The following is a 23589-nucleotide window of genomic DNA, read 5'->3' as shown; positions in this document are numbered from 1 at the left end:
TCAATCTTATTTCTCTTTAAACTGCATTGTTGGTTAAGTGCTTGTAAAGTAAGCATTTCGCGGAATTCGGCGTATGTGGCAAATAACATTTCATTTGATATTTTTGTGTTTTAATAATTTTAAGCATCTTTTAACACAGGCTTAACACCTAACACACACTTTTAACATAGGCCAGGCCCTGTTGTTACCTCATATCCCAGCAATAATGCCTTGCATTACGCCTGGGAAGAAAACACTTCAATTTGCTCAACTTGCCATTGTCTTTACCATTGGCTCAACTTACCCCATGGCCATTTGCTCAACCTACCCCAAGGCAAACATTTGGACTATATTAGCCCACAAAATATAGGGATGCACGTTCATACTAGGTTTATGACCTCATATTGAAGCTTATAGAGACCCCAACTGAAGTAAAGAACAATCTTTAAATTATCTATATTGGTTTAGATACAAGCATCATGAAACTTCTAACCCAATACATTTATTTGACGTGGTGAAAATCTGTTTATTGGACCTAACTTGCTTACCACTTTTTCCATGTGGTTTTTTCCTTCACAGACTGCATGCAATGAGGACCTCTTCTTAAATATTTGGTCAAATTATTAATTTTGTGTATGGTTTCCTAGAAATAAAGGTGGCTCAACTTACCCCTTTGTCTCAACTTGCCCCACTCTCCCCCTATCATACTGCTACTGGCAGGTATTAATGTTCATTATACTGTAGAAGAATATATATGGGTCAGGAACTTACTCTTCTGTCCAATGTTGTCGATCGATTCTGAAAAGAGAAGATGAGAAATGTGCAGTCATGTCTTTGTGTTGTTTGCTGTATTATGGACAAATAAAGAAATGGAAATGCTTTGAACATTCTTCAGTATAATGTGTCATCATAATGTGTAGATTGTGCTGAAAACAAAGGATTATTTTCTCCTTGGTGTACTTGGCATCAATATCCTTGGCACACAAATGACCGTTTAATAACGATAAATAAACTGAGGATGATGCAGACATCCAGCAAGTGCACTGAATCCCTATAAGTGCCATCTGACACATCAAACTCCCACAACTTACAGAAACATAATCACGACCTGATCCAATCATAAATTACTCTCCTTCTTTTACCTTTTGATATAGTAAAGCATTGCTGTGCATTAACACAAAAGCAGTGGCAACAACAGTAGCATCGTGCCTGGTGCAGTCTGGCGTGAATGCTGACTGGCGGCTGCTCCACCTGCGGCAGGGCAGGCCTGAGACAAAGCAGCTGACCACATGACAGGATCAGCACCCCAGTCCTCAACACACTGATTCAGCTCAGCTAATATACATGAGTAGCACCCTACTACACACACCTACTAATACACCTATACACATGAATAGCACCAAGACACAACTAATACTAGGGGTTGGAACCGGTTCAGGGAACAGAACCAAAAACCGGAAAATTAATAAATATTTAAAGGAATAGAATCAGAACTGGGAACGAAAGTGATCTATACTGTTCCAGAACAGAGCCTTTATTTTCAAAGCATGGGAACTGGTTATCAACATAATTTTACGTTCCCGGGCAATTTTTTCCAGTCCCGCAAAAAAAAAAAAACACCTATGCAAAGCTCTCCCTCTGTCAATCAGAAACTTCTTCCAGTGTCTGCCTGCAAGCTGAAAATCTTGTCAGCGTGTGTACATGTTTAGGCAACCTGCCCCTCCCCCCTCCGAAGCATAGTCTAGTAGCCTAATGACCTTAAAAGCTGGATTCAGAAATTACCGTTCACATGGTCCCCAGCAGTTGACAGATCCTTTGTGGACCTGAAGTGTCGGTTCACTACAGCCCCCATCCTCATCCATCCGGACCCGTCCCGTCAGTTTGTGGTTGAGGTCGATGCTTCTGACGTTGAAGTGGGGGCTATCCTGTCCCAGCGATCTGTCCAGGACCAAAAGCTCCATCCCTGTTCCTTCCTGTCCCATCATCTCAACTCTGCAGAAAGAAACTATGACGTGGGTAACCGAGAACTCCTGGCGGTCAAGATGGCACTGGAGGAGTGGAGACTGGCTGGAGGGAGCAGAACATCCGTTTTTGGTTTGGGCCGACCACAAGAATTTGGAATATCTCCGCACAGCCAGGAGCCTTAACTCCAGGCAGGCCCGGTGGGCTCTGTTATTCACCAGGTTGAACTTCACCATTTCCCATCGCCCAGGGTCCAAGAATGTTAAACCTGATGCCCTCTCTCACCTGTACAGTCCCGCTGCCACATCCTCTTACTCGGAGACCATCCTCCCTACCTCATGCCTTGCGGCTGCTGTGGGCTGGGGTATTGAGACCTTGGTCTGCAAGGCACAACGTTCCCAGCATGCCCCTGGAGGTGGCCTGGCTAACCTGTTGTTCGTCCCTAAATCAGTCCGGTCCCGGGTCCTGGAATGGGCTCCTTCCTCCATGCGGGTTCCGGATGACCCTGGCCTTCCCCCGACAACGTTTCTGGTGGCCCACAATGGTTCCTGACGCATCTGCCTTTGTTGCCGCATGCACCGTTTGTGCTCAGAATAAGACTCCACGGCAAGCCCCTTCCGGCCTCCTTCAGCCACTACCTGTCCCTCATCGTCCCTGGTCCATATCTCCCTGGACTTTGTCACTCGGCTCCCTCCGTCTGATGGCAACACCATCATTCTGACGGTAGTGGATTGGTTTTCCAAGGCCGCCCATTTCATCCCTCTCCCCAAACTACCCTCTGCCAAAGAGACGGCCCAGCTAATGGTGTAGCACGTCTTTAGGATCCACGGACTTCCGGTGGACATGGTCTCCGACTGGATTCCTCAGTTCTCGTCTCAGTTCTGGAAGGCGTTCTGCACCCTTATTGGGTCATCGGCCAGCCTGTCCTCCGGATTACATCCCCAATCCAACGGCCAGTCGGAGTGGGCAAACCAAGACCTGGAAACAACCTTAAGATGCCTCGTCTCGACCAACCCCACTACCTGGAGCCGACAACTGGTTTGCGTGGAGTATGCCCGGGCGCATCTCAAGACCAACTCCAGGTATAGTCGACATGTGGATCGCCGCCAGACTCCAGCTCCTCGCTAATGCATTGGGCAGAGGGTACGGCTATCCACACGGGACCTGCCCCTTCGGGTGAAGTCCCGCAAACTTTCCACCCATTTCATTGGCCCTTTCCCAATCTCTAGAGTCCTTAGTTCCACTGCTGTTCATCTTTTGTTACCCTGTACTCTCCGTATTCACCCTACATTCCATGTGTCTACGATTAAGCCTGTGTCTCACAGCCCTATTTTCTGAAACTCTCCCACAGAAAATATTGTGCACCTGGAGAAGTGGCATCTTGCCTGACTGTAGGTTACGCTCATTGCGTAGAGTCACAAATTCAACAGAAAAGTTTAAGCGAAGCCTGTAAGAATCTTTGATACCATAGCGGTGCTCATCCTGTTGGTAGGCGCAAATGATGTGTAGGCCTACGGCAGCTACGACTGTATGTGTAGGCCTTAGGCAGCTATGGCTTTATGTGTAGGCCTATGGCAGCTACGGCTGCATTTTGTATTATGTGTAGGCCTACGGCAGCTACGGCTGTATGTCTAGGCCTTCGGCAGCTATGGCTTTATGTGTAGGCCTACGGTAGCTTCGGCTGCATTTTGTATTATGTGTAGGTCTACGGCTGCAACAGCTGCATTTTGTATTATGTCTAGGCCTATGGCTGCATTTTGTATTTTGTATACACTTGTATGTCATAATGGGGCGCATATCTTTCTTGTGCCATTATACAAAACAATGGTTGTTGATGTGTAAGGCTACATTTCAAATACATTTTTGTACATTTCAACAGCAGTAGGACCAATCTACCTTATTTTATTAGGGCTCTAAAGCAATACTAGTTGTGCCCACCCATGGATTTAAAATGTCACCTCAGGTATGTCATCCTGGAGCCGGAACTGCTTTCTCATTCTCTCCCCACCCGCAAAATGTCAGTTGCATCTCGCACGTGTCTTTCCATCACACATGTAAACAACTCACTGAGCTATAGCTTGCCCACTTCATAGCAATTAGCTCAATCCTCATTGCTATCCGCACTGCATGATTGGTGGAGTGGAAAGTAACAACATCAAAAAAAGGTTCTGTTTAGAACAAAAATAATGTAGGTTCCAACCCCCGCTTAATACACACCAACAGCACCAGTGCACACCTAATACACATCAACAGCATTAACACACACCTAATACACATCAACAGCATTAACACACACCTAATACACATCAACAGCATTAACACACACCTAAAAAACAATATGAACAGCCCTGAAAAGACAGGACCAGCTCCCTAATTGAGACACAGCATCCTACACATAACTAATACAATAAATACCCAACACATAGTTCCCCAAGAGCTCATCATCCTTGTTCCTTCCAGTTTCAAAAAGCCCTTGAAGGAGCACACCCAGGGATGGATATTAAGTTAGCTAGCTAGCCTGAGGCTAGTACTGTTCAACCGGGCTAGTAGAAAACGTACCAAACTAGCCTGCCGCCTAGAGAAATGTTGTCTTTTCAAATATCGCATGGCACAGATTTTTGACCCGGGCTAGTAAAAATGGTAGTCTACTAGGCTGGCTGGCCAGTGCCCAAAATCCTTAAATTCCATCCCTGAGCACACAGGCTCAGAGCACACTGCAGTCTGCACAACATACAGTCAGAGCCGAGGAAAGGTGATCTGAGCAACTGAAACTGGCTCTGTGCGTTACGTGCGTGCGTCCTGCTATTGCAACAGAGCCCAGGTCTGCGACACAAGGACTTCACAGGTGAACTAGCTGTCTCTCATCCATCCAGTGCTGGATAGCCATAGCTAGCTAACATAGCATCCCTCTCTGTTTGAGTCAGGTGTTTGAGTAGGTTAAACTAGCTCGCTACATTCACTAGCTAAGTGAAAGTTAAAAAGAAAATACAACCAAATCTCAATCTGTCTCTCTCTCTCTTTTGCTTCTCCTTAATTTAGGAATAAATTAAGTTGTTCAAAACTATTAAACTATTGTCTTTCTCTCTCTTTGAGTCAACTACTCACCACATTTTATGCACTGTAGTGCTAGCTAGTTGTAGATTATGCTATCAGTACAACACTATATATACAAAAGTATGTGGACACCACTTCAAATGAGTGGATTTGGCTATTTCAGCCACACCCGTTGCTGGGAGGTGTATAAAATTGAGTACACAGCCATACAAACTCCTTAGACAAACATTGGCAATAGAATGGTGAAGAGCTCAGTGACTTTCAACATGGCACCATCATAGGATGCCACCTTCCAAACAAGTCAGTTCGTCAAATTTCTGCCCTGCTAGAGCTGCCCTGGTCAACTGTAAGTGCTGTTATTCTGAAGTGGAAATGCCTAGGAGCAACAACGGCTCAGCTGCGAAGTGGTAGGTCACGAAATCTCACAGGACAGGACCGCCGAGTGCTGAAGCGCGTATCGCTTAAAAATCGTCTGTCCTCAATTGGAACACTCACTATCGAGTTCCAAACTGCCTCTGGAAGCAACGTCAGAACAAGAATTGATCACCATGTGCATTGCCAAGTGTCGGCTGGATTGGTGTAAAGCTCACCGCCATTGGACTCTGGAGCAGTGGAAATGCATTATCTGGAGTGATGAATCTGGCTGTCCAACGGAGGATTCTGTATTTGGCGGATGCCAGGAGAACACCACCTGCCCGAATGCATAGTGCCAACTGTAAAGTTTGGTAGAGGAGGAATAATGGTCTGGGGCTGTTTTTCATGGTTTGGGCTAGGCCCCCCTTAGTAAAGGGGAATCTTAACGCTACAGTATACAATGACATTCTACATGATTCTGTGCTTCCAACTTTGTGGCAACAGTTTAGGGAAGGCCCTTTCCTGCCCAAAGCGAGGTCCATGCAGAAATGGTTTGTCGAGATCAGTGTGGAAGAAATTGACTGGCCTCCACAGAGCCCTGACCTCAACCCCATCGAACACCTTTGTGATGAATTGGAATGCCAACTGCGAGCCAGGCCTAATCGCCCAACCTCACTAATGCTCTTGTGGCTGAATGGAAGCAAGTCCCCGCAGCAATGTTCCAACATCTAGTGGAAAGCCTTCCCAGAAGAGTGGAGGCTATTATAGCAGCAAAGGGGGGACCAACTCCATATTAATACCCATGATTTTGGAACAATATTTTCGACAAGCAGGTTTCCACATACTTTTGGTCATTAGTGTAGATTGATTATCTGATACTTTGATTGGGTCGACAGCATGTCAGTTCATGCTGCAAGAGCTCTAATAGGTTGGAGGAAATCCTCCAGAAGTTGTCAGAATAATTGTGTAAGTCTATAGAAGGGGGTGAGAACCATGAGCCTCCTAGGTTTTATATTGAAGTCAATGTACCCAGAGGAGGACGGAAACTACTGTAGACCTTCATTGCAAAACAGTGTGTTTTAATCAATTATTTGTTGACGTGAATATATTTAGTATAGTTTTATCTAAAAAAGGATAACTTATTTAATGTTTCACTAGTTTTATCTTTATGAAATTCACTGAGGAGGATGGTCCACCCCTTCCTCCTCGGATGAGCCTCCACTGTCACAGATATGTGACTAACATTTTGTCAACTTTAAAGACCCTGCTGCCATTTATTAAAGATAATTTTAAGGAAATCTGGGTCAGACAGAGATTGCATGCGAGTCAGACAATGGGATTAACAAAGGGATCAGCTGACGATACCCTCCAACAGTTATCTCTAGACCTCATCACACCACATGCTGGCCGCAGGCAACAACACTTCTAGTCATATCTTACTGGTTTCATTGCAGATAGAAGAAAACTACAAATATATATAAAAAAGTAATTTTACAGTCAATGCAAATATCAAACTATCATATTAGTTGTATGCGCTAAAAGCATTGATAATAACAGATTAATCAATTAAATCTACTTAACAACATCCGCTGAGAACTTTACTTGAGCCCCTGTGTTTCTTGGTCAGGACACATGGTTAGGAATAACTCTATAGGACCGGTCAGAGATTTTCAGCCTTTCTTACCTCTGGTGCAGAGAAGGGTTTTGAAAAAGTGGTTGACTCTGTTACTGGCCATAATATTGTGTTCTAAGACAAACGGGGAAGGTTTGCCTGTTTTAGATAGTGTTTAGAACAGCAGGAAGGAAACAGGAGGTGTGTCTCTAGAGTCAGGGAGGGTCAACCTGACTGGGCTGGCTGGGAGGGTCAACCTGACTGGGATAATGACTGGGCTGGCTGGGAGGGTCAAAACTGGGCTGGCTGGGAAGGTCAACCTGACTGGGCTGATGACTGGGCTGGCTGGGAGGGTCAAAACTGGGCTGATGACTGGGCTGGCTGGGAGGGTCAACCTGACTGGGCTGATGACTGGGCTGGCTGGGAGGGTCAACCTGACTGGGATAATGCCTGGGCTGGCTGGGAGGGTCAACCTGACTGAGCTGATGACTGGGCTGGCTGGGAGGGTCAACCTGACTGGGCTGATGACTGGGCTGGCTGGGAGGGTCAACCTGACTGGGATAATGCCTGGGCTGGCTGGGAGGGTCAACCTGACTGAGCTGATGACTGGGCTGGCTGGGAGGGTCAACCTGACTGTGATGATGACTGGGCTGGCTGTAAGGGTCAGCCTGACTAGGCTGATGACTGGGCTGGCTAAGAGGGGAACTCAAAGTGATGACAGCAACACTCATCTGAGACACTGTAGGGCAGCGGTGTAGAATTAGGGCAGCAACACTCTCACCTGAGACCATAGAATTAGGAATTAGAGTACTATAATGGAAATTAACCTTCTTAAAATGGGATAAAGGTCAGCCATTTTGGTAAGGGAGTTGGTCAACCATTGTTTGCCAGTGATGTGATAAGATATTGTGTAAAATAATACATTTGAAGAGTTTATCTGCACTGTATGTTAGCTAGCTAGCCAGACAGTTTTAGAGGAATGATTCCATTCATTTTCAAAATTAACTACTAACATGCCAACATTCCATTCAAATAATGCAGTCAATCCATAGCCATGCTCTGACTGAAATCAGTTGATGATATGACTTAGACAAGTTGTAAATGCAACAAGTACTGATATTGTATCATATAATAACACTCACAGCTTTATAAGAAAACCAAAAGGGAGACATTTATGGTCTGTTTACAGATACTGTATTTTAGGGCTATTTGTACAGAAGAAGAAAAAATTAGGGCAGAATGCCAAAGACATTAAAACAGGTCATTATTCACCCTTTGTGGAATATTAGCTCAAAGTCAGCTGACATGGTTGTTGTTAAATCCAAAAGACTAAACTAAAAACAATGTGAGTGTCAAACAGAAAAGGATTTGATTGGACAATAGACTGATGATAGTACAAGCATAGCAACATTCAAAAACGATACTTTGCAACCACTGCTCTTTGAATCCAGACTAGTTTGCGTGTGATGCTTCTTGGTAAATGCGGAGTCCATTTGCAGAGGAGGTGGAGACCTGACATACTGCCAAATAGAGCAAGGAGTGGGTTGGCCCTGGTTTATTCTGACACACACAGAGCTCCTCACCTCAGGAATCAGTATCCCTATTCAGGCCAATTCATATGTTGTGTAATATTATGCTCTTTTACACTATAATTTAACCAAATGTAACATTGGCAGTCTAAAAAACAGCCTTGAAAGCTATGGGAGGGGGAACTAAATGTCCGAAATGGCACCCTATAGGGGACTACTTTTGACCAGGGCCCTTAGACTACACTTGTAAATCAAGTGCTGATCACGTCAAAGTGTTGTGGTGAATATGCGACACATGAACACATGTAAGGAATGTTGTCAGAGCTGTATGAAGTAGTAGTACGTACATATAATCCCTCCATACAGGCACAGGATAGTAAAGTCACATACATATATATATATATGGCTCTGGTCCGGGCCGTCAATCTTTAAACCCATCCTTGTGAGGGGATTTTTGCCCTGGAGAGGAACTCAAATGGAGGGGGTTTGAATTTTCATGGTCATAAAAATTTAAAAGCGGACCAAAACATGGATGTTTTACAGACACGCTACAAGTTGATATACATCCTTCAATTTCCTCAGGGATTGTTTTTTGTATAGTTGTTTGGATTATAATAAATGACTATACATATATGAGAGATTCTTTGAGATAATCAAACACATTGCCAATATTATTGAATAATATAAAACTCAGCCCATATATAAACAACCAATATTTACATTTCTACTGTAATTAATTTATTATGATCATACAGTATATGCTCCCCATATTGTTTCACACATGTGCAACTAATGTCATCTATTTCAGTTATAGCTGTGACTCAACAGTTTTTATGGGAGACTTCCATAAACCAACATATTCATGAACATATGTCCAGAATAACTGTCTTTGTAATTATGATAGAAATTGGTACTGTCAACTACAAGCACCTGCATAAACAAATAGTTCTGCATCTAAAATCAGACAGGACCAAAATGAGTGAATGCTGAAATGAGACGCAGCACAGGAGCAGGGAAAAACACATGGTCACATCGGTTATAAGGGCACTGCAAGGCATCCACAGCATCCTATAAGCGTTAAAACCCATACTGTGCCGACAGTAGAGTTATCCTTACCTATGCAGAGCTGTACAACATACGCGTAGTAAGACCAAGCCACTATGAGGGTGATAAAAATAACTGGAATCCAATACAAAACTGTCTGACAGCTCCGTTTGATACTACGCGAGCCCGACGGCGCCATATTCTATTTAGACACCATTTGTTTGACATTAAGTTTTTGTCTGTCTGTTCCTTCTGTCTGTGTCTGTCACTTCATTACTGCCTGTAAATCGCGTATGATCGACAGCCAGGACGTAGCACTTCTGTTCTGCTGCCTCCACCTCGTTTCGCAGAGCACGGCAGCGCGACGTCTCTCGTTCCTCTCTGCGCTGCAAAATAGTCAGCACCACCCCTTTTCACCAAGTTGCCATGACGTTCGTAGGATGCTGCAAATACATTTTTATTCTTTGGAATGATCCAATTGACCCTCTGACCATTGATGCAGAGAAGAGAATGTTAATCACCATTTAAGTTGTTTTTAATGTTGTCTTGCCATAGATCTAACCTTGGTGAAAGTAGGCCTACATTATATGATGGAGAAAACAATTATCAGACCTTATGCTTAATTAAATGTGCCTTTTTGTAGAATAGGCCTATTTGATTGTATTTTTATGTCAATAAGTAAAACAGGGCTGTCCGTGCATATGCTGGTAATAATATATAGCCACTCTGTTTCAAATGTCTGAGGAATGTGTGACACAGTCAGCTGGTAATTAGCTGACTTGTGTGAAAACACCAACCAAATATTTCCTTTGAGGTCAGGGGTTGTTTGTGTGTGTGTGTGTGTGTGTGTGTGCGTGCGTGCGTGCGTGAAATCCAGAACAAAAATGACACAAAGCTATTGATTGTTCTTAACATCTTTATTTACCAAGTCTATGTAACAGCCTGTGTAATCCATTTGGTCATCTAAACAAAGTTCTGTAGAGAGAGCTGTCATTCACGACTTCCAAATATCATTCAAAAGAGGTCAACTAAGAGGAGATGTAGGATATTCACATTACTAATGTATTATGTTATACCATGCAAAGAAGTAGGCGAATTAGACAAATACATTTATTTGATTTAATATGTAACATACAAGATAATATTGTTAGACATTGGAACTAGCAAACCAAGGGCTATGTTCAATCTGTTTCGCTGGAGCATTGCAGATAGCATGCTAAACACGTAAAGGCCATTTCCTATTGAGCCGACATCTGCAGCGTTTACAATGAATGCAGTCTCTGCTAATACAGGAACATTGCCTTAAATTCCAACCACGCTGTAATGCTGACCCAAGTCTCTATTCAAGCGGAAATCCACCACATCAGACCAGAACTACAGTCTCTAGAAAACATCACTGAAATGCATATACACTATATTTGACATTTTAAAATATATATGTCATGATGGTACACAGTAGAATAAGATTTTCCTGGGTAACCCATTGGGAAATAAACATAGGTACGCCTCTGAACAGGAATCTCATGTTATTTAAACATTGTATTTTGCCTTTAGTAAAAACAATTACCATAAATTCATAAAGTCCTCATTGTATAGAATCCCTGTCAGTAGTCTGAATAAGCCTAGTATGAATAGTGTGTATAGTTAATATACACACTGAATTTCTCCATTACATCAGAGTAAACTCTTGATTATAATAATTATTAATGGAGTTAGCTGCCTCTATTTACACAATGAACCCCAGAGATAAAACCCCAATTTGAAAGGTGTTAGCTAGCTGGCTCTGAGTTATTTGAGAATGAGCTGCAGAAGGCAGCCGTGTGAACAGAACACAAGAGGGAGGCTGTACTCCCCTGCGTAAGCTGATCTGTGCAGTGGGCTGCAGACAGGCTTGGAGAAAGTATGTCAGCAATGCATAGAGGCAGATTAGCAGGTTTAGGACTGGGAGGGAACCACACTGAACAATACTACACACACTGTCAGAGCTACAGCCTGCCAGCCACAAAACAACCAAATGGGTTTTTCCTTTTCAAAGACTTACAGTGATAAACAAACAAATTAATAACAAATGAATACGGTAAAATGGTGAATGATGAATCAATAATATATTCACCCTGGGTGAATAAATCTGTTGCAACAATAGGTTGGAGTTTCCAGTGACCCGATCAGCTCGTGTGACTTGTAGAAGACCAGGAAGGTGTTACACCAGTCCTGATCCATAGCATTCCCCTGATTTCATTTTTTATTTTAAACAATCTGGTAGAAAAATAAAATACCATCAATGCAACTTAACATCACAGTACTACATATTGTTGATTTCAGACTGAAAGCTGAACAACAAGCTTAAGACTTCAGGTATTTAAAATGGCTTACTCTTAGGGTCATCAGAGAAATCCTTTGTCAGAGAAATCCTCCTTCTCATATCAATATCAACTTGAAAACAACTCGAGTAGCATCCAACTAGGCCTAGGTGGGGAGAATCCTATTTAATTTAATTTCTACTTTTTAGACGACTATGCAGAGACTGACACATTAGTCTATCCTTCTCTCATCTTCAAATTGATAGCAAAATGAACTGCACTGTTGTTTTGAATGATCTTCATGGATCAGGGGAAGCCTATCCAGGTAGAGGGGGGTGCAGACTGAGAGTGCAGGACATTCAGCTGGTGATCTGCAAAATGAAAATAATTATTAGAGAATACATTGAGGAACATAGCACACACAGCATCTAACACTATCGACCTGTTCAGTGGCAACATAAAAATACTGGAGAAAGAAACTGTACTCCTGAGTTAATTATAAACTAACCTCAAGAATCCCTAGATGGCCCAGAGCTTTTCCTGGTCAGATCAGGTGTTCAGGAACTACTCCTGGCCATAATCTCATACCAATGATGTACAGTATATAAACACTAGATGTCTACATTAGTTTTAGCCCACAGTAGTATATTGTATTAGACACCTTGACGCATACTTTTAAATTATACAAAAAAAAAATTCTTAAAGCTGGAATCCATAATGGTGAAAATGTCACGTCCATTTGAGATATTACAACAACAAAGAAGCTACTTCAAACAATGACACAGCTTTTCCCCCTCAGACATCATGGAGCATCACTGAACGTCATTGAACATCATTAAACATCATTGAACATCATTACACATCATTACACATCATTGCACACCATTGAACATCATTGAACATCATTGCACGCACGATAGAACAGCAGATTATTGTCGGATATATATGCCCTATTAAGTGATATGACATGCTATTCTATAAAATAATTTCTCCGTAATTAATATTACCTGATTGAGCAAATCATGTAAATGTAATTAACTAGAGAGTCGGGGCACCACAAAATAATATTTATCGAGCTGTTATCTTCCGAATAAACTCTTAAAGACCTAGTAATATTTTACATCAATAGCAGTCAATATTAATCGTCACCTTAATTCAGTCTCATCTGAAAGTTGTAAATTCTTGGTTATCTGCACAAACCCTGGCTAACAAGTTGAATCAGCAATACAAAATTGGGTTTAATTATTTATTTACTAAATACCTAACTAATCACACAGAATTACACATACACATAATTAATCAACTTGATTACAAATTACGTCATAAAGGAAAACGTCTCTAGCGGGCGGAACAGATATGACAGCTGGTTACACAAAAGAAAAGGGGCTGGGTTTGAGTGAAAGAGCGGGAAGACTGAGGAACAAAGGGCAAAGCTGTACTATCGTAAATACAGTATCTTATGCATTCTAAATTACCGCACATTTGGAAAAGGAAAATGCAATAAATATTTACTCTGAGCTGCGCTTCGGTAGGTTGGTGGTAGATGGAAGACCATGTTGCCAAACCGAGTCCTTTGACCTTGAAGAATGTCTCTGGTGGTCAATTGGAAACATTGTAGTAACGTTATTGTGAAAAGGAGTTCAAAGTTAATACCATTCGCAACCAAAGCTCACGCTGATGTTGGCTTCGTTCTGTAGTTATTATCTGAACCATTCTGACATCAGACCGTCGTCTTCACATCCTCGGAATAGGAGGTTACATTGTCGTCAAGGCTTTATATAGGAAGGGAGATGAGGGCGTGTTTGAAATGTTTTATAGCCCATGTCCGTTCACAGGGGCGGGCCACTGATTGAGCAGAGCCCTATCTTATGAAAACCCAAATCTCACATTTTAGAAGCTAAAATCACATTTCATCCCATCACAAATCATTTCATATTCAAACGTTTAAATTGAACAACAATTCCATGTGAATCTGATAACTCTGATGTGTAGACTTTCCACTGTAGAGTTTATGTCATCTTATCATTGATGAGAATGTCTCAGATGACAACCGAACTGAAATCATATTCATTAACCTCTTGGTGTTAGGGGGCAGTATTTTCATTTTTGAAAAAAAAAACGTTCCCGTTTTAAATGGGATATTTTGTCAGGAAAAGATGCTAGAATATGCATATAATTGACAGCTTTGGATAGAAAACACTCTAACGTTTCCAAAACTGTAAAGATATTGTCTGTGAGTATAACAGAACTGATGTTGCAGGCAAAAGCCTGAGAAAAATCCAATCCGGAAGTGCCCCAGGTTTTGAAAGCACTGCGTTCCAATGACTCCCTATATGGCTGTGAATGTACCATCAACGAGCTTTCTACGTAATCCCCAAGGTGTCTACAGCATTGTGACATAGTTTTACGCATTTCTGTTGAAGAATAGCCCTATGGGGGCACATTGCGTAAGTGGTCACATGGTGGCCCCGAGAGAGATTCTCGCGTAAAGTGCAGAGGTAGCCATTACTCCAATCGGTCCTAGAGAAAAAGGAATTGTCCCGACGGATATATTATCGAATAGATATTAGAAAAACACCTTGAGGATGGATTCTAAACAATGTTTGCCATGTTTCTGTCGATATTATGGAGCTAATTTGGAATATTTTTCGGCGTTGTGATGACCGCAATTTCCGGGCGATTTCTCAGCCAAACGTGAAGAACAAACGGAGCTATTTCACCTACAAAAATAATCTTTTGGGAAAAAAATGAACTTTGGCTGTCTACCTGGGAGTCTCGTGAGTGAAAACATCCGAAGTTCATCAAAGGTAAACAATTTAATATGATTGCTTTTTTGATTTCCGTGACAAGTTTGCCTGCTGCTAGCAAGGCATAATGCTATGCTAGGCTATGATAAACTTATACAAATGCTTGTCTAGCGTTGGCTGTAAAGCATATTTAGAAAATCTGAGATGACAGGGTGATTAACAAAAGGCTAAGCTGTGTTCCAATATATTTCACTTGTGATTTTCATGAATAGAAAACATTTCTAGGAAGATTTATGTCCGTTGCGTTATGCTAATTAGTGTCAGATGATGATAACGGTCCCGTTCACGGGCTGGGCTTCACTACAGGTTAAGTACCACCGCATATGTTCAATTGGTCGGATTACCAGAATATAGTTCATTTCCCCCCACCTTCTGATGTTCCCAGAATCTCTATGTTAACCAAGGGTTTTGCAAATGTAACATCAGTAGGGTAGAGAGAGGAAAGGGGGGGGGGGTATTTATGACTGTCATAAACCTACCCCCAGGCCAACGTCATGACAGTCCCCCCATGTTGGGTTCAATCTTGCGATTAATCTGCATGTTGCAAACCAACATAAAAATGACCATGGGTTGTCCTGGTTGTGGACCATCGTTGTGGTCCCCATCTGGTGGTCGACCCGGGTAGGGTTTCTGCGAATGAAGTCCGCTCCATGGCTGAACAGCCGATGTCCAGTTGGTGATCGCTGTTGCATTCCCCCCTCTGGTGGTCGACCCGGGTTGGGTGTCTGCAAATGAAGAAGTCCGCTCCATGGCTGGGCAGCGGATGTCCGGATTGGGATCGCCGTTCCGGAACCGTCGTCTGGTCGTCCAGACTGGAAGATCTGGGCAGTAACTTAGGCAGATGTTAACAACGCACACACACTCATGAAATATATCATTACATTTCCTCCCAAATGAGCGGCCTTGTGGCACTAACTGATGGTTGTATGTGGAAGTTGTTTATGGCTCTATCACTTTCTACGTGCCGAAGAAAATGAAACTAAATGAATGAAAGCATAAACCAAACAAAATATAGGTATGCCACCTTAATCATCTAATTGGACTGTATTCTATCTACGTCCATGGTCTTGGCAAAATGACCCTATCATAGCATTGTCTAATGTCATATCTAGGGCTTTCCTAATTTGCTTAGAGTACTATCCTAAGTTGATAACTATGTGATAAGTAGCTGTAGTGTAGAGTTAAAGGCCTCAAAATAAATGTTCAACTTTACTAAGGCTGGTATTTTGCTCGGACCCTTAAGTGATCCTAGCATAAATCCTAATTGGATGTTCCGTTGTGCATGTGCAATTATGCACATGTCAGGAGAAGGAATGCAAGTATCCTGGCAGATTACAACTTGTTCGGAATGAGTCTGACGTAGTCAGGTAATTTTCAGGTCAATGCCTGGAGGTCAGTCAGAATTGGTGTCGAGGGAGTCTGTAGTGGTTTTACTACCAGTCACTGTCTTCCACTATTGTAGTGGCGGTAGGTATGAAGAAGTATACTTCATAGCTATGTTATCCACGGAGGAGCTAACCTCATGACGGAAGTACTCAAATTATTAGACCAGTCGTACGTGGTGTGATTGTGGTTCATGACTTCTAATAACTTTTCTCCTGAACGGAGGGTTCTATTTATTAGTGGCGTGTGTAACCATTGGAAGAGTGCAATGGAGATTCCCTTCCCCGTGTTGCACTCTGAGTGACTCCTATGTTACTATTATCAATAGCAATTTAACTTGTGAGGTTACTAATCCTCTTACTGAGTGTTGCTGGACTGACTGTGGTATTGGTACTGGTACTCAAGGGGTCCAGTTGTCCTACCGATTTATTCTGAAATGTTATCCTACAGGAATACATGATTAGAGCATTTTACTAGTTGTCTTGTAGTGACTACTACACATGGCAAGGAATGATTATTGTTTCCATTTGTTTTGGAGGTGCACAAGTCCACTGGACTTCCTTTACAACCAGTGTGGTACACCTCAGTACTATCTTAGATGTGTTTTAAGATAATCACCGTCTAGGGGCCTGTTTGCTCCTCACTGTTCTCAAAGGGGAGTTTACAACTAGATTTGATTTATGCTCTGGCGGCCTCGTACGGTGTTGTCCGTAGTCTCGACCCCCCCCCCACTGGCCTTGATAAGGCTCATCATGGGTCTGGGCTACTATTCCCCCCCTTTGTGTCTCGGGATCACCCCACCAGCACGTGGTGTTGGTATTCGAGGCGCAAACGAAAGGTTCGGACCCTATGTACGAGTTGTCAGTGGCCGCGTTATTATGAGAATGGCTGTAACCTTTCAACCAAATCTCCTGGTGTTTGTGCTTCAACACCCTCAGTGGCTGTCGAGGTCTGTCAGTCACCACAGCGTCCGCGTGTGGCAACCTCTTCAGTACCTGCAAACTGAAACAAGGATATCGATCTGTGATATCGCAAAGTGTTTCACCAGTGGGAGTCATCGGGTCAGATGCTGGACTGACGCCATTAGTGTCATTGTAAGGGTTGACACACACCCCCACAAAGCGGAAGATGTGTCTCCGGAAGCAGAGTATAATCTGCGCATCAATGTTTTTTTTCTTGTTGAGACGGCCGCAGTGCTTGCGGAAGTGTCCGAAGGGCAAGAGAAGTTCATCTCAACTACCGTATTGCACGACTGTAAGGAGGAGGGAAGTTGCTCATTCACAGAGACAGCTGGCTCGAAATCATGACAAGAATGGTCAATCAGATTGGCTGATGGAATGTGTCGAGATATCATAATTGGATCGGATTCTGCCCCAAGAGGATTCTAAACGTCTTTTTCCCAAGGGGTGCTTTTTACAGATACCGCTCGTGAATGACTGCGTTGCAGATAGCGTTAGGGGAAGGCAGTGTGGTCGGTAGAGAAGGCACTGTAGCCTGTGACCATACCTGGTTGGTTTTCCAATCCATCAATGGGAGTAACCGATGCATCAAGTCTGCTCCAAGTAGCAGGGGTACAGTTTTGAGGCTGGTAACATACACAGGGTGGACGAGCGATACGTTCTTGAAGTGTAGTTTCAGCATGACTCTCAATGTGAGAGGCGAGGTAGTCTGAGGGACCCCTCGAAGTGTAGTGTCGCATCGTTCCACTTTTAACCAATGTTTAGTTGGCTTCAAAGCCCTTTCTGGATCATCAAACAATGTTTGAGAGATGAGTGATATTGTCGCACCCGAATCAATTAGCTTATGACAAGTCAAGCAGTCCTCCAGTACTGTTTCCAGGTATGTGCGTTTCGATTCGTGTTTAGTGGACATATTCCCCACAAAGTGGAGTGGTCGTTCACAATGACGTGATGTGTCAATTCTGTTCAAGGTGGAAGCAGATCGACTTTTCAGATTTTGAGTGGGCTTGGCTTTAACGAAGCGTTTGACCTTTTTCTTCGCAACCTTTGTATCAGAGTCTATAGACAAAGCCCGTGGGCTTGTTTCTTGATCAAGAGGGCCCTGGATAGGGTCTCGAGTGAGAGCGGGAGAGATTTTAATTTTAACGTCCTTGCTATGGGTGTTAATTCCTGCGGACCTGGTATCCGGTAATTCCCCGTCTAGTCCTTGTAACTTATCTTTTACCCTTTTCTCAAATGTTTCTTGCTTTAGTTCTTCACGTAGTGGAACTTCTGGAGAACATTGGTCTACGTTTTGATCATCCTTCAACCCTTTGTTACTCTTGTGCTCTGACACTTTGTGGGTTGGATGCAGGAACGTAGTGAACAGGTCGATTGTAGCGGTAGCGGTAGTCGTTTTGATGGCGACGTACTTTACAGTTATTTCGACCGCGGAGGTTATTGGAATCAATAGTTTCGTGGTAGAAACTGTTGTTGTGCGTCATCTCTTAACGCTCCAATACCTGATAATGCACCCTCTAACTGGAGGGAGTGCTCCTGGTCAAACTTCAAAACCGAGTGGTCAGGGCTCTTAGCATTGCAAGCTTTCGATGCCTCAGAAGCTGTGCTTGCAAGCTCTCTGAGTTGTAAGATAGGCAAGCCAACGTGGGCGGCAGGGCCCAAGTAGGTAATGAAGGTAGGATACATGTTCGACAGGAACATTTGTTTAAATGGTAACAGTCTTCCATGCCTGTTTCAGTGAGTAGACCAAAGGAAGCTGAATGACGCCTATGATAGTAAGCTTGTGTGTGTTCGTTCCGAGCTTGTTTGACCGTGTTAGCCAGTGAGCTATCGTGTTTTCGAGTTGCAGAACCACTGAATTCTAATTTCAAAGCTGTGGCAAGTTTAGCGTAGTCATTTAGCACATGTGGCTGTTGTAGGTGAATGAACCTTGTCACGTGTCTATTCGATGTTCGCTTCAACAGGTATACCCTGTCTGAATCCGTAGCGTTCGGGTAGCCATCCAACCCGTCCTCTATGTCAGCTAGGAACGTCTCAGTATCGTTTGGCTGACCTGGAACGGGGTCAAAGGTGGGGAAATTCTTGACGAGTTTGTCAATATATTCCGCGTCAAGGGGGCGGAGAGGGTTGGCTTCATCCTGTGGGGAAAGTGGGGCCGAAAGGCCAAGAGGAGAAGCCAAGCTTTGGCTTTGTTGGCCAAGAGGCGCCATATTACTCAGTGCCGAATGGCCAAGTAGAGAAGACTGAGGGACACTTAATGGAGGCAATATCTGAAATCTATCATCTTCATTCCTTTGAGTGCAGGGCTCCGGTTGCTTGGATGGGTAGTCACGCTGTGGAGCGTGACCATTCTGGACTTCCTCCAGATGGTACCTAAGGGTGGTATTCTGCTGCATTGCAGAGTCCACTTGAGCGCTTAGAGTACTGATTTTGGACACGTGAGTGTCGCACTTGCTCCTTTCGGTCTCAAACTTATCTGTCATGGTTTGCAGATAGAAGTCTTGAGTACGGAGCGAGAGATTCAGTGTGGAGATTTCTTCCGCTTGCTTAGAAATCAAGATTTCCATCTTCATCACCCAAGTTCTCTCATCATTAATTTGGTCAGCGACTTCAATGAGTTCTGCTGATTTGTCTTCCAACTTAGTCATTGTGTTCACTAATTGATTGTCTTTGGTCTGCAGAATTTTGAGTAGAACCGTGTTACTCTGAGTAACGTTCAACAAAACTGCCTGCATGCTATCAAATTGCGTGCTCCTGTTTGTAGATAACTCAACAGATTTATATAGTTTGGAGTGGACAACATCATATTTAATTTTGGCTAAATCGAGATGTTCCTGGAGACAACGAATTTGTTGAAGAGTTTGTGCTCGTTCATCGTCATAAGTATTTGCAATTACTTTTAATTGTTCAGATTTGAAACGCAGTTCCTCGAATAGCAGAAAGTTTTCATTTCCTGCTTTTGTCAATAGTTGCTCAGTTCTCTCCACCTGTCCCCTCATGTTAGCCATGTCTGGCACATGCTTCAGCTGTGCACTGTGGTATTGGACCTATGCCACATTTTTATGGCGATACATGAGTGCAAAAGTGGGGAGAACCGTCACAAAGCCTATGTTTGATGGTTAATTTTGGAAAGCGTTCGCAATTTCGGCAGTTTTTTCGCTAATGGCATAATTAGGGTTGGTATCGCTGCTGAGGTCAGAGATCAATCCTTTTATGGGTGGAGGTTCACTAATTAGCGGAGGAGTGGTGACCACCTCCTTTGATAGCTTGCACATTAGGAAAAATGTTCCTATTTTTTAAGTTTGGGTTTTGAATTCATTGGAAGCTGCAAAGACAAGTTTAAAGTTTAATCTATTTATAGATGTTGACGAACCATCAGTTCCGTACCAGTGATGTGGAAGTTGGACGTGAATGAATTTGCAAATTGATTAATTAATCAATGACAATGATTAATCCTACCTGGGTAGGCTATCTGGGTATTAAACTTTAATTAACCTGAGAAGTTGCTTCATCCAGGTTAATATGAGAAGTTTTAAAGTGTCTCATTTGATTGGAAGAACATTAAGTTATGTTCAACAATTTAACTTATTAAATTGAATGAGACGATAATCCATACAATCTCCATTGATTGGATATCATAAGTGTAAACAGTAAATCAAATGTTGGGAACATTCAACACTGGTGCACTTCTCCCTAAGGCCGAAACCACATGGGATTCCCGTTGGGGCGGGGCTTCTGTCGGTACTGGATTACTGAATGGTTTTGCAAAAAACTAATTTTACTGATTGATCAATATAATGATACATCAGACCTGTATAGGCTATTTGGGAATTCAACTTTAATTAACCTGAGAAGTTGCTTCATCCAGGTTAGTTTGGAAAAAGTTTACAATGTCTTATTAAGAACTCATCAATTTGGATATTATTTAAAATATCTATTTCAGAATGTAAATTGACAGATTGACACTTATTAGTTAAATTGGAAAAGACATTGATATCCGTTTGGATATCATAAGTAATGACCTGAGTGTGACCTGAATAATTCATCATGAACGAATACCCTGGGCACATGTCAACAGTCAATGATTTCACACGCTGAAATCAAACGGAACTACCCGGGGCGGGACTTCCGTTCTGCAAGGAGGAGGAATTTGAGGAGGAATTTCCGTTCCGCAAGGCGGAGGAAAACAAAATGGCTATTTTCCCTTGTTAGCTTTAGCATGCAAGCTAAACCCTCCTTTGTGCCTGAAAATGCAGCCCATGGATTCCCTTGGCAAGGGAAAGGTTTTACTTATAACGTATTATGTTCAAACCCTTTTCAGCGTTTTTTGACGATGTTTTAACTGGAACACGCGGCAACAACGAAATGCGCCGTGGTCTACTCGCGAGGAAGCGCAAGAGAGACAGAGATATATATCGCTGGTCAAGCTTATATCTCCTGAATTTCAATCGGCTGGCTCTTTGTCCTCGGTCGAGACATTAATAATGACCGAGCCTACCTGCGTCTGAAACGGGCCAGGCAGAAATAGCCCTGCGTTTGGTCAAATGCTCTATTTCTCAGATTTCTATAATTAGCTTTATCGGCCCTCATACAGAAATGTATTTGCTTATGTTACCCACTGACTACGTCAGAGAACAACATGGAGGTGGGGAATCTTCAGCACACACACACACAATAATGCTTGTCTTTAACACTCCAAAAATGTGTACAATAACTTGGTATATTATGTCATCTGTTTTTCAATTTTATACAGGCTGAATCAAAATGAAAGCCTCATTCTATTTTGGATTCCTCACAGTGGGCACCAATTATGTTGTGTCTTTGGCTATGCCGGATTAAGTGATATGACATGCTATTCTATTCTCCGTAATTAATATTACCTGATTGAGCTAATCATGTAAATGTAATTAACTAGAGAGTCGGGGCACCACGACTCTCCACTATTTATAGAGCTGTTATCTTCCGAATAAACTCTTGAAGACCTAGTAATATTTTACATCAATAGCAGTCAATATTAATCGTCACCTTAATTCAGTCTCATCTGAAAGTTGTCAATTCTTGGTTATCTGCACAAACCCTGGCTAACAAGTTGAATCAGCAATAGAAAATTGGGTTTAATTATTTGTTTACTAAATACCTAACTAATCACACAGAATTACACATACACATAATTAATCAACTTGATTACAAATTACGTCATAAAGGAAAACGTCTCTAGCGGGCGGAACAGATATGACAGCTGGTTACACAAAAGAAAAGGGGCTGGGTTTGAGTGAAAGAGCGGGAAGACTGAGGAACAAAGGGCGAAGCTATGCTATCATAAATACAGTATTTCATGCATTCTAAATGACTGCCCATTTGGAAAAGGAAAATGCAATAAATATTTACTCTGAGCTGCGCTTCAGTAGGTTGGTGGTAGATGGAAGGCCGTGTTGCCAAACCGAGTCCTTTGTCCTTTGAAGAATGTCTCTGGTGGTCATACCATTCGCAACCAAAGCTTACGCTGATGTTGGCTTCATTCTGTAGTTATTATCTGAACCATTCTGACATCGGACCGTCGTCCTCACATCCTCGGAACAGGAGGTTACATTGTCATCAAGGCTTTATATAGGAAGGGAGAGGAGGGCGTGTTTGAAAAGTTTTATAGCCCATGTCCCTTCACAGGGGCGGGCCACTGATTGAGCAGAGCCCTACCTTATGAAAACCCAAATCTCATATTTTAGAAGCTAAAATCACATTTCAACCCATCACGAATAATTTCATATTCAAACATTTAAATTGAACAACAATTCCATGTGAATCTGATAACTCTGATGTGTAGACTTTCCACTGTAGAGTTTGTCATCTTATCATTGATGAGTATGTCTCAGATGACAACCGAACTGACATCATATTCATTAAGTACCACCGCATATGTTCAATTGGTCGGATTACCAGAATATAGTTAATTTCCCCCCTCCTTCTGATGTTCCCAGAATCTCTATGTTAACCAAGGGTTTTGCAAATGTAACATCAGTAGGGTAGAGAGAGGAAAAAAGGGTGGGAAGATGTATTTATGACTGTCATAAACCTAACCCCAGGCAAACGTCATGACAGTATGTACGAAACATTTTTTTACCACAATGCTGGATGCTCTGTTTAATCAACAAAACAAAAACAATAACAAATGTGCTGGGGCGAACAGTGGCGCTGTTTCCCCTTATGCAGATTTCAGCTTTAAAGTAGATTGGTTAGAGTGCTAAAGTTACTGTCATCATTACAAGAGAGAAATACTTAAATGCATGTAATTTTGTGCTTGAAAAATTTGTTTCAAATACTGTAGAATTCCATTAATTTATATGGAGGAACTGCTCCTACTGAGGAGTACCAATATGGAAGATAGTGGCTTCAGAGCCTCTCATTGGCCAACACATTGCATTAGCAATCTAGTGTTGTATAGCAACATAATTGGGCAAGTTTGTTTTGCATGACCCAGTGCCCTTGGTTGGTGTACATTGTATTTAAGGAACGGTCTAAAATGTGCACATACACTATTTATACAAAAGTATGTGGACACCCCTTCAAATGAGTGGATTTGGCTATTTCAGCCATATCCATTGCTGACAG

At 42.5% G+C, this 23589-nt stretch overlaps 2 protein-coding genes across 6 annotated transcripts in view; both read right to left on the bottom strand.

The window, feature by feature from the left end:
• The window catches only part of zdhhc2 (zDHHC palmitoyltransferase 2), a 28296-nt gene extending 18368 nt beyond the window's left edge, over nucleotides 1–9928 (bottom strand). For both annotated transcript variants that reach the window (XM_020502073.2, XM_031789799.1), the window contains exons 1-2: nucleotides 9607–9928; nucleotides 751–777 (exon numbers count right to left, since the gene is read on the bottom strand). In XM_020502073.2, coding sequence (XP_020357662.2) covers nucleotides 751–777; nucleotides 9607–9733 — 154 coding nt within the window. In that variant the 5' untranslated portion in view covers nucleotides 9734–9928. The remainder of the gene's footprint in view (nucleotides 1–750; nucleotides 778–9606) is intronic.
• Nucleotides 9929–10432: 504 nt separating this feature from the next.
• Nucleotides 10433–23589, bottom strand: part of micu3b (mitochondrial calcium uptake family, member 3b) — a 69787-nt gene continuing 56630 nt past the window's right edge. For 3 of the 4 annotated variants that reach the window (XM_020502072.2, XM_020502070.2, XM_031789798.1), the window contains one exon: nucleotides 10433–12205. The gene's annotated coding sequence lies outside the window, so the exon portion shown is untranslated. The remainder of the gene's footprint in view (nucleotides 12206–23589) is intronic. The other variant, XM_020502071.2, reaches the window with a different exon arrangement.

This window comes from Oncorhynchus kisutch, linkage group LG15, assembly GCF_002021735.2.
Source record: "Oncorhynchus kisutch isolate 150728-3 linkage group LG15, Okis_V2, whole genome shotgun sequence".
Classification (NCBI taxonomy): Eukaryota; Metazoa; Chordata; class Actinopteri; order Salmoniformes; family Salmonidae; genus Oncorhynchus; species Oncorhynchus kisutch.
This window is presented reverse-complemented; position numbering and strand designations above follow the sequence as displayed.